This window comes from Mugil cephalus, chromosome 13 (genome assembly GCF_022458985.1).
Source record: "Mugil cephalus isolate CIBA_MC_2020 chromosome 13, CIBA_Mcephalus_1.1, whole genome shotgun sequence".
NCBI classification, from domain to species: Eukaryota; Metazoa; Chordata; class Actinopteri; order Mugiliformes; family Mugilidae; genus Mugil; species Mugil cephalus.
The window spans coordinates 9,626,510-9,638,548 of NC_061782.1; the positions used below are offsets into that span (position 1 = coordinate 9,626,510).

At 41.2% G+C, this 12,039-nt stretch overlaps 1 protein-coding gene across 3 annotated transcripts in view; it reads left to right on the plus strand.

Moving 5' to 3' along the window:
• The window catches only part of macrod2 (mono-ADP ribosylhydrolase 2), a 396,798-nt gene extending 388,198 nt beyond the window's left edge, over positions 1 to 8,600 (plus strand). The window contains exons 16-18 of one of the 3 annotated variants that reach the window (XM_047602588.1): positions 2,588 to 2,626; positions 4,514 to 4,591; positions 7,181 to 8,600. In XM_047602588.1, coding sequence (XP_047458544.1) covers positions 2,588 to 2,626; positions 4,514 to 4,591; positions 7,181 to 7,200 — 137 coding nt within the window. In that variant the 3' untranslated portion in view covers positions 7,201 to 8,600. Of the gene's footprint in view, positions 1 to 2,587; positions 2,627 to 4,513; positions 4,592 to 4,822; positions 5,048 to 7,180 lie in introns of those variants that run through there. The other 2 variants (XM_047602589.1, XM_047602587.1) reach the window with 2 other exon arrangements.
• The last annotated feature ends 3,439 nt before the right edge of the window (positions 8,601 to 12,039 follow it).

The window sequence follows — 12,039 nt, forward strand, 5'->3', positions numbered from 1 at the left end:
TGTGATCACAGCTCAAATATGAGGAACCAGATCAAATACCCATTTGAAAATCTCATTACCAGTCACCTTTACTGAGTTTGCCTATTGCCATAAAGCAACATCTGGCTTGTTTTAGAGAAATTACATCCCCCAAAAAATGTTAATGTTTAGAGTAACCTAGATTAAAATTCAGTTACCATGCAAATTGGTATTTTACATGCCAAAATGAAGGCTGTGAGACACTGACAAGGGCTCCTCAGGTCCTTGGTCCCAGCTTTAAAAAACATTGGTGTAAGCTGTCCATTTTCCTGCTGAGGGAGTCAAGTCGGGGCTGTTTTTCTCCTCTTTTCCTTTCTTATCTGCCCTCTGCGGACTGCGCCTCTCCTTCAGCAGAACCTTGACAGAGGCCAGTTTTTCTCTCTCCACCATCTTGTTTATGTGTTTACCACGGCACACTCACATCCCCCCCCCCCCCCCCCCCCTAAATGATAGCCCCTCCACTGTCTGCACACAGGAGTCAAATTAGAGACAGAGAAAGAGACAAAGACTTGCCTCGCCGTTGCCTCCGAGCTTCAGGCAAGTAGAGGCAGGCTGGGGCCACAGTCGACCGAAATTCTGTTTTGATCGGGGCTCCGTATAAGAAGAGGAGGATGCTGCCCTAGCGCCAAGGCTGCGTTGTTATTACCTGGGAGAGACGAAGGAAGGAGCATCTGGAATGAGGCCAGTGCTTCAGTGGGCTCCTGCTGCTGCACGTAGGCATGCTGTTGGCTCATACGATGGAAGCTCTGTTTTACTCATAAGTGAATATGGAGAACTGTCAATGACTGACATATCATTTTATGTGATTGTATAATTAATTGGATCACTATTAACGCCATATGGCAGCTTCTCCTAAACATGTGGCTCAATGTGCTGCATGTTGTCTGTCAGTTAACTTTATTACAGTAAGTCTGGTGGCAGGTCTTTTTTCGATAAATGTAGCAGATGCCATAAAATGAAACACCTGTAATAGATAGATTGATAGACAGACAGTAGACACAAGTTTTTAAAAACAGAATCTCCCAGATCAATTAGCTTGCTAAGTATAATGCTGCTATTACTGACAGAAATCAGAGACACAGAGTCCAAAACAATAAAAATAAGATCTGAGTTTTACCTTTAAAGGACCAATGTATCGAATATAGTGGCCTCTAGTTGTGAGGTCGCAGATTGCAATTGTAACCTTTCCCTCGCCCCTTCTCTGAGTCTGCACCTTGGTCCACATTCAGAACAAACTGCACACAAATCCAAATTCATATGTGACGTGAATCCACAAATTAATTAATTAATTCGTTTTTACAGCTTATTTGTTAGTTAAGTTGAATGTACAGCCTAACTGGAAGTTAACACCAAACCTGTTAAATATGGTCAATTCCTTATCGTTGGACTTGAATGCGTGTCCTGCATGTTGCTCAAATCTTATTTTGTTATTGTATAAATATCAGATGCAGAATGCAGGGATCAGTTTAAGACTTCACGCTGCAGGACTACCAATAGTGGTCACAACTTTAACATATAAAAATGCAAAAGACCCTCTCTTTTTCTCTTGCCAGTGTTTAGTTTGTCCGTAGAAACAGTGCAGCAGGTTAGACTGCTCCCTATGCAAATACAAAATCTCATTCTAATGCGATAAAGACATAATTGCACATAATTCTCCGTTTCTGCTAATAGATCCATCTAAATCCTCCACACTGTTCCTTGGAATAGCTTTGTGTAAAAGAACATAACATTATTTTTCCCCCTGGATAGCTCCGTGCCCGAGATCAAAAGGTAAAAAAAAAAGAAAAGAAAGGAAAATGAGTTTGTTGTTGCTTCATCCTTCCTGCTTTTCAGCAGTCCTTGGGTCCCTTTGGGTGACTACAAGAGGGGTAATTCATTATAATATGTTGCAGCCGATTAGTTTTACACTGAAGAAATAGTGGAATGCATATTCTCCGTAGCTGGCAGCCTCCTGGTCACAAGGCCACAGATGCTTGAAGTACTCCATCAAACCGGAATTTGTATTCGAACCTGCAAATACAAACCAACCAACATGCTTTCTATAAAACTTCAAATAACCTTGACCAAGATTTGTTCTTGTAAACGTAGGGAACGGCGGAGACGCTTTGAATTCCGCACATTCTTCTATCACGCCTAAGCAGTTGTATTTGTTTACGTTATCACTAGTCTGCCTGGGGAGCATGGTTATTTTTATAGTGCGCTTTGTTTGAGTGATTGTTGTTGCAAAGGGGGAAGTGCAGAGGGTTTTTTTTCGGTGAGTGACAACGAAGGAATTGTGTGACTACAGGAGGATATAGAGGGATAAGGATGCGTGGAGGGGAGGGGAAGGGGGTGGGTGGGGGTCTCGGGCTGCCTTATGGGGAAAGCAGTCTGTAATTAATTTTGCATGCATCTCTCTCGTTTCTCGCATTTGTTGTGTTCTTTTTTTTTTTTCTTAACTTCTGGAAGTTAAATAATCTTGCACAGTGATGACTTTTACCACTCCCTGAGCCTTTTTCACTTAATCTGCACGTGTAAATTGACTTTCAAGTTGAGTAACATCTCTGTGTCGCTGTGCTCCACATTGCAGATGTCTGCGAGATCAGCGACACTGGCAACAGCAATAGAGGTGAGTGGGGACCATGTTTTTTCTCCACTCTAGTAGCTGTAACGGATCACTGAAACCCTGCTACCTAACTGACACCTCCCCGCTGTGTAGGGGCCGCTGTCCACATCCCTCCCCCCTAAGTCCCTACTCTCCTTTTGTTCACTTGCTCGCATCCATAACATATCACAGTACATATTAGCATTCTGATTCTATTCTATATGGGGATGCCCTTAAATTTTAGATGTATGCCGCCCTAGTCGATCAGAGAAGGTATATGCAGTACTGGTGAAAAGTTCCTGACACACCGTCCCATCCAGTAGTGTGTATTATTTTCTACATTGTAGATTCACACTAGATCAAAACTTAATGGCACAAGAAGATGTGTGAAATTATGTAGAAATAAAAAAAAACAAACCAGAATACATTTTAGGTTCTCCAAAGTATCTTTATCTTTCGCTTTTATGACAGCTTTGCACAAACCATCAGTTGTGAAACCGTCTCAGTGGGGTTTTTCTGTAGAGATTGTGAACACCGTGGTCGTCCGGCGCAGCACTCCATCACTGTCCTTCTTGGTCCGATAGCCCTTACATAGCCTGGAGGTGTGTTCAGGGTCATTGTCCTGTTGAAAAACAAATGATGGCCCCACTAAGCACAATTCATACGAGATGGCATGTCGCTGCAGAATGCTTTAATGTACTTATCTTCTGCAGCAGAACTAACTCTTGGTCTTCCTCGTGAGAGCCAGTTTCATCAAAGCGTTTGATGGTTTCTACAACTGCACTTGAGAATACATTCAAAGTTCTTTAAATTTTCAGGCTGACTGACCTTCATGCCTTAAATTAATGTTGGACCGTAGTTTCTCTTACTTAGTTGGGTGGTTCTTGTCATAAAATGGATTAGAACATCAGCTGAAGAAATCTATTCACTGAAGGGAACTGCGTACCGTCCATAGACTGTATATAAATATGGACGACGCGTGTCCACATAGACACTATTTTCCCAAGGATACGGTGACGCCATCTTGCAAGTTTGCAGTCTGCGTTATAAATGACCCACCCACGCTTCCGCAAGACTCAGTGGCATTTTTGTTTGATGAATCCTACGCTCTGCTCTACCTCTACCAATTACAGAAATATCTTGAATTATACACTGTACTTATTTATTTATATATTTTCTCCTCTCTCGGCCCCACAGAGCCCCTTCACTGAGTGATTGGCATGGCAACTGGTAGTCATTGTGATGTCACATCCTGTGAAATAACTAAATAAAATGAAACCTTTCAGAAAGTTAGACACTCGAATATGCATCAGCATTATACCAACTACCTAAAATTGGCAGAAACTATTTTGAAAACTATTTATATGATGTGTATTTTAGTGTTTTAGTTTGGACCAAGTCCCACCCACTTACATGGAGGAGCTGGAGCTTATGTCCTATACTGCAGCCAGACACCAGGAGGAGTTCTAGTTGCTTTGGCTTCAATTTATTAGGAGTACTTGTGTCGTCCATTTTTATACAGTTCATGGTACCAGGACGCTGGCTTAGAGAGAGAGTGTGCAAAGCAAATCTAAAATATAAAACTTATTCCGAGCTCACTACATAATTCGACACGCTCATAGTTTTGATGTCTACAGTATCGACAATCGACAATGTAAAAAATAATGAATGATCAATGTGGAAAACCATTGAATGAGAAGGTGTGTCCAGTCATTTAACTGTTCCTGTATATTCCTCTTCCTGTAAGCTGATTAGCATTGTTCACATCAAGTCTGAAGCTTGGCAGGGCAGAGACTGTGTAGGTGACTTGATGGATGTATTGAAGGGCAGAGGGAAACAAACTGCTCAGTTTTCATGGCATTTTATAACCTCATTTCTCCTTATTTCCCCTTCTCCTCTGCTGTTGTCCAGAGGATAAGAAAGAGCACGTCGAGAGCTCAGAAGAACCTGATTCAAGTCCAACTAACAGCAATCAGTCCAAAGGTAACGGTAAGAAGGAAGCACTCACACTTAGTCACTGCTGCACACTTATCTCACACACAACCCTATTTATAAGGATTCTTATTAGTGGCCACAGCTGCTGAATTAAAATGCGCTCCTTTCAGAGAATCCTCAGCTCTGTGCAGCCAAGTGTTACCCAGTTTCACTCTCCTTGTCTCTGTTGCTTTTTTTTTTTTTTTTCCTCCTCCCCTGTCTGTCTCCATCTCCTTGTCTCTATAGGGGCAGGCGGCAGGCAGGCAGTTTGTACGTGCTCCTCCAGGGCCAAATGCATTTGTAAATCCTCTCTACCCATTTCGGGTCTGCAACCATAACCCCGACGTTTTGGTACAGAAGAGTCAGCACGTCTTTGGAGATTGAGTGTGATAAATTACCTGCAAACCCAACTATCAGGCATTTAATAAATCAAGTGTGCGACGCATATTATTTTAACATGCAACCAACACAGGCTGTAGGGGCAATAATCATGCCAATAAATCATATTTGGTAAGGATAGCACACTGTTGTTATTCTCAGGTCTCCTTTGAGATCTAGGGCAATAAGACGCGCTGTAATTTGAATATAGACATCTATGGAGAGTGCTATGAATTTCCATGGCTGCATTTCTTCTGTGTGTGGGCCCACAGAGCTGCTGAGCCAAAAAATAGGATTCAGATTTGGGCATTGTGGAGTTTTATTTTCAGGTAGAAAAAAAATTCATTAAGCAACTGCTATGAACAGATTGTCAGGGTTGAATAAATAGGACAGGCTAGCAGCATATGAAATAACTTGGCAGAGACAAACAGGTTGGTGTAGAAAGGAGAGGGCTTAAACAATGCCAGACAAAGCACCAGAGAAGAAAAGCATTGTTGTGTAGAACATCCGTGTGGATCAGGGAGGGATTGTGTATAAGGAAGCTTTTAGTGCTCGGCTAAAATTAGCCAGAGTCAAAACATGTAACATTAGAGAACCACAACAGACTGCCCTGGTTTTCGGAACAAAGTCGATGGCTTACTTTATGTATGCTAAAGATTCACGTTGTCGTCCACAGAGAAAACAGATCAGCCTCGGTGTCTGTCCACCTGTCACTCAAACAGCACAGGTCAAAACTGTCATAAAACCTTGGCTTACATATATTACACATACCTGCTGTTGACTAGCATTTACAGATACATGCATGTCTGTACACCTCCACTATCTAATACCTCTGTCTTCACAAAGATTATGAGCTCATAAGCTAATATCCACCTGCATTTTGGACGGTGGAACAACCAACTGTTGATATTCACCTGTAAAGCTGGTGGTGGTGGTGTTGTAGTGCACTAAATCATATATTGTTTTTTAAAAATCTTCGAGCAGAATTAATTAGTGGATACGTGTTTTAGATTTGTATTTCCCTCTCAGTTTTATACATGAGTGGAGAAGAATGTTAGCCCCCAACGTATAATCAGCTCAATACAACAGCGTGACATTTGTCTAGCATCATTAAAGTAGACGTTAAGACAAGGTAGTTAAACAAGATTGCACAAGTGTACCTAGTAAACTGGCTAAAATGTAAATGAATATAAACAAGAGGATACTTCTGTATTTCGGATCAACATTTTAAAGCTTAGATTATGTTACCATACAGGTAAAAATCTCTTGAGACTGCAAAGATATGCACCGATCAGCCACAACATTAAAACCACTGACACTAGAAGTAAGTGACATTGAGCAGTTTGCGACAGTTCGGTGTTCTGCACCCCTGAGCAATGACACTCCTTGGGTGTCATTACCTTGGGTGTGTTTAGGAACAACTAAAAAAAAAAAAAACATGACAGATTCCAAATTGGTTGGATCCACAGAGGACCCTCCCCTTAATCTAAAGGAACCCCACTAACAACATCCTATTGCCAGACACCACAGGACACCATCAGAAGGCCCATGTCCATTCTCTCATACGTCAAAACTTTGTTTTATTCCTGCAACCAAAAATAATTATCATTATTAATTTGTTTATTATTATTATTTTAATTATGTATTTAGTCAATACACTGATTATTCTTTTGGGCTATAAGTTTGTTATCAAAGCAGCAACTCCTCATCCCTGTCATTTTGTGTGGTGCAGTAACTGCCACTGGCCACTTCCCATTCCTTGATTTCGTGTGACAACTTTGGCATCATATCTTGCTCTCAGAACTTTCCAAATTTCATCATCTCTCCGGTCCTGCTGGCATCTCTGTGTAAATGAATCTCCTCTACCCTCGGATGTTTGTGTTCTGCCAGTTTTTGTTATGTGACTGGTGGAGGAACCGCTAGAATACCAACACCGACGTGCCCACCCGCTCGCTCTGAACGATCTATTATCTGTTCCTCCTTCCTCTGCCTCCCTCTCTGACATTAGACGGGCTTTATACAAGGGAGCTGGCAGCGTGAAGTCAGTTGCGCGTCTGGTCCGACTGATTTAGACGTTCGCGCTCTCGCATGCCGCTCCTCTGGGTGAAGCCTAGAAAAAGTTCGAGGCGTCAAGTGTGAAAACAGCTTTAGTCTCGCAGCCGCGGAGCGAGTCATTTCGAGATGCATTGCCGTGTTCTGAATGTGGGCGATTTGTTCTGTTCGTAGGCAATGAGAAGAAAGAATGACCAGCTGAGGGGAAGACAATCAACCTCATCTGACAGCCAGCAAACTGTGCGAAGGCCAACCACACTGGTGTCAGACTGGCCCATGTCAGTATGGGCTCTGACACTGGCCCAGGACAACCAGTAACTCACAAGATGCTCACATTCCCAACTTTAATTAGCCTCCCTCCTTTTTGTTTAGAAACTATTCATCCCTGAGGTATGTATGTACTGTATGTAGTGTATATGTATGTATGTACAAAACCTTACTATAGGACTTGAACATATCAATCAGAAAAAAATGAGCCATACCTCACTGTGTGTTAGAGTCATACATAATTTTGCCAGCTCAGTGCAATGAGATAAACCAGGTTCTCTTCATTTGATAAACCCACTGTGAGAGCACGGTGAAGCTGTCAGGAGGGTGGGGTGGGGGGCGGGGAGGGGAGGGGGACAACAGCCACAGCTCCTTCATGTTAAAACTCCTGGCTGGCTGATGCTTAACATCAACCATCCTTCAGTTCTTACAACTTAAGAAAAAAAAAGAAAAAACTCCACCACTGCAGCCGTGATGACATTAAATAGTGGAATACCTGACAGCCCCCTGCATTCATAAGCCTCTCTGGAGTGCAACGCACTGACACCTGCCATGTCTCCTCACACACCGCTGCAGCTTGAGCTCCATTGTTTAGTCAAATCAGCCGCGGTCTTTGATTCAGACCGTGGTCTGGAAGGTGAGGGGCCGTTCCCTGGCTTTTCATCCGCAAACATCACTCATTGCGCCTCATCTACGCTGCCGCCGCCGCCGCTGCTTCTTCTTCTCATTTCACCAGGAAAGCGTTCATCAACACGCTGCGCACACAAACGAGGATGTGAGTGTCTTTTAACAAATCGATTAGTTCTTCTTTTGCCCCCTCCCCTCCCACCTTTCCTTTGCCATTCCCAGTGCATGCCAGAGAATTGCTTTGAACTTCACCACACGAACGGGACTTGCATTCCTCTTTTGCTTTTTGCGTTTTTTTTTTTTTTTCGCTCGTCTCCTTACCGGATTGTCTACAGCTGTAACGAAGGAATCTGCCTTATTTCATATCAAAGATCTGAAACACAATCACAGAGCTGGGTGGCGGGGGGGTGGGGGTGGTCCGAGTATGAGGTCTTGGTTGTGCATTGCTTGCAGATGATGATTTGTATTTTTAAGTACATCATGTAACGGCTAATATCTGTTGTTCTTTTTTTTTTTCCCTCGGTTGATTTAAATAAGGGGATTTTGGTTTCTTTTAAATGTTGGTTTGATTCATGAATTATTTTTGGTGGTACCATACTAAAGATCAGATGAATTACAGTTCTATGAAACGATGCCTTCATACTTTGGTGTTTGCTTTGCTAAACTATAACAGAAACAACTAATAAAGTTTAAGGTGGAAGCCACGTGTCAGCTTTTAATGTACTGCGTTGTGTGTTTTCACTAACGGCTGATGTTTTTATTCATTCTAATAACCGCTGGTAAAAGTCAGTTTCTCCAGCTGTAACAGAGCAATCAGTCGCTTGTCTCCGGGTAGACAGAAACAATTATTGTGTCCTGTGATCTCCAGCCTGCTCGCTCACTGGCCCTCGGGCTCTCTCTTGTATCAAAAGAGACAAGATATCTGGCAGACCCCCTAACCCCAGAGCCACTCCCCCTCGCCTTCCCCTCACAAAGAGTTCATCAAAGATTCAGCGGCAGAACTTCTCCCTCAGATCATTTTGTTTATCTGTAACGAATATGTTACTTCATAATCCCACGCTACAGCGGCATGTCACAAAACCGCTGCACATATTTAGTCCTTACAGCCCTTGGACGATGCTTATCCCACGACCTGCCTTGTCTCATCAATCAACGAATAAAAACAGAATAAGGTATGAAAACAAATCTGTGGAATTTATGGTGGCTGAGCGAGCTCAAAGCACTGCAACTTAAGAAAGCATGTGGAAATAGACCAAAAAAAAAAAGCACTAAAAACAGTTTCCATCTATTTGAGAACAGGTTCATTGCAAATGCTCAAAAAACACAACCAAAAATAGAAACGTGCTGTGAGAAATGCAAATGAATTTGGGAATTGTTCCCAGGTTCCTATGAGGTGATGAAGTAGTGATGTTCAATACCACAATCTCCTCTCCAATCCAATACTGAGTACACTTAAGAAAAAGCAGTGTATTTCAAATCATAACTTCACAAAGAATAATAGACATCAGATTTATGTATTTTTTTATTTATTTACTTAAACTCTGAAGTATATTGAGGTAGTGGCCTCATTTACTACATAGCCGAGCGAATACAACAGAAAAACCAAACAGTCGTACAAAATATGTGAAAATGATGTTTCAAACACTTAAAAAAAGAAATAGGAAAAATAATAAGGGCATTAAAATAAATTGTTGTTTAACTATTTAGAACTGCTATAAAAAAAGAAAACTTATCTTAATTGTGACCCTGTTCTCTCCTCTTCTGTCCTCCTCATCATAAATGCCTCGTATTCTGTGTTGTGGTTTAACCTGAGGTGTTTCACAAGGTTTGTTGTGTTGCCACAACTCAGTAGCTTTCAATTGTTCCTACATTACCTCGGATGACTGAAGTATTGAAAGTATTGATATTTTGATCTGAGGATTGATTTTAGGGCATAAAGACCTGGTATCGGAAGTATCGATGTTTCAGTATTGATCCGCACAACACGAAGATGAACTGCCTGGGACTTTGTGACTTTTGGAGTAGTTGAAGTTTGCTACTAATTATTATTATTATTTTTATATAACAACCTGATTATTAAAGGATATTTTTCTTTTCGGTTGCAAATTCAAATAATTGCCCTAACTAGTGTTCTTACCCTTCACCTGGAAATTACAGCATTTAAGAATCAAAAGTTAACTTAAAGTTAAAAAAGAATGGACCAAATTCATAGTAGCTATGTCCGTAAAACATTCCTGTAATTTAACCTGCTTAACCCTTATGAATGTAAGGGTCTGAAAGTTGCTATTAATATAATAGCTAATATAATATTAGCATAACTTTCCAACCAGCAACAGCACAGAAGGAAAAAATCTTGAGTTTGCTTTGCTAATTTTTCGCACTATAACCCATGTGGCAAAAAAACTAATACAAACTATGCAAGATGCAAAATTTGCATGAGATAGTGGCTGCAGAGGCGAGGGCAACCATAGCCGTGAGCTAAAGGTGAGAAGACCTCATCAGAGTGAGGTTAACTAACACATGAACTACACTTTAAAATAATAGCAACTCTCTCACTCAAAGGACATTGACTGAACAGCAGCTCAAAGTCTGTGGCCAGGTGTGTGTTTGTATTTAAATATTAAATATATCCATCCTGATTTTATATCAGACGTGATATGGTTTTTATTGCACCCACTCTTCTTGGTCAACACCTGGTGCCTACATTACCCACGAGGCAACTCGTGGGTAATGTGGCATATGGGTGCTCCACGCTAGTTGCAGCTAACCACGAGCCATAGAGAAGAACTACAGACAGAAATGGAACTGGAAAAAATACCCCAATGCGTAAGTATATGGAAAACTGATGGTATATTACCAGTCAAATAAAATGTGTGTGATATTAAGCTACAATATGTTGCAATAGATGAGTATTTTAATTTTGAAGGTGGCCTTCAGTCTGTGCTTTATTTATGTTAGCCTCCAATATGAGTTTATTCCTTTATTTACTGTATTATTTATTAAAATGTAATTTGTAACAGTGTATATTTTCTATATTTAAAGTACATTCACATTGAGTGCAAATGTCAATGCAATTAACACGAAGGGATCGCCAAGGGTGGATACAGACTTGGGACTGTATTCCAGGAAACCACCAGATCTGCTCGGGTGAGTATCCAGCGCTTCCAGATGACGTCACGATGCAGGTGAGAAGCGAAAGCGTAACAGAGTTTAGCAGTTTTAGCGGCTAGCAGTTGTTATCAAAGCAGAGCAACTTATCGGTTTTGTTTTGTCCTTTTATTCTTTGGATAAATTGATAGAAACTGTATTTTTATTCAGTCTTTTTCAGGATAAAACTTCTTAAATCTGTTTGCGTCTACTATACAAATGAATGGATTGAACTCAAATCATTTTGGCACTTTATTTTTTATGCATAATGTCCTGTCATCATATTTTTTAAAATACAATAATATGATAAATAAAAAACTTTATTGAGCTATCCCTTCCAAACATATTGTGGAAATTAAACTCCAGAGGTGTGGTGCAATCAGTTAGTCAGTCATTATTAACCATTAGGTACAGACACTATAGACCGATCAGGCATAACATTACGACCACTGACACTAGAATTTAAACATTGACCATCTTGTGACAATAGAATACGAACCAGCTTATACGATAATACTGGGAAACTGTTGGACCAGTCACTCATTCATGTTGATGTTAATTAGAGATGTACCACCCACCTAGGCCAGACCAGACGCCCTCACCCACCCTCACCTGCTCAAAGAACATAAAGAACAGCACAAGGTGTTGACCTGGTCTCCAAATTCACTAGATCCCAAACTGATCGAGTATCTGTGGGATGCACTGGAACAAGCCTGATCCACAGAGGCCCCCCCCCTCAACCCACAGGACCAATAGGCCCCTCCCCTCAACCCACAGGACCAATAGGCCAACCTAAAAACATCCTTGTCTTTCAGCTATACAGATAAGAATCAAACATCGTGCTTTTCCCTCAGTCAAATATGGAAAATATGTCGTTTAAAATATTCTCTTTTAGTCATTGTGATCATTTTGGGTCACATATTAGCTAGCATCAACAACAGGTTTTCCATCTGTGGATGCGAAAAGCCATTGAAAAACAAGCTTCACCTCGC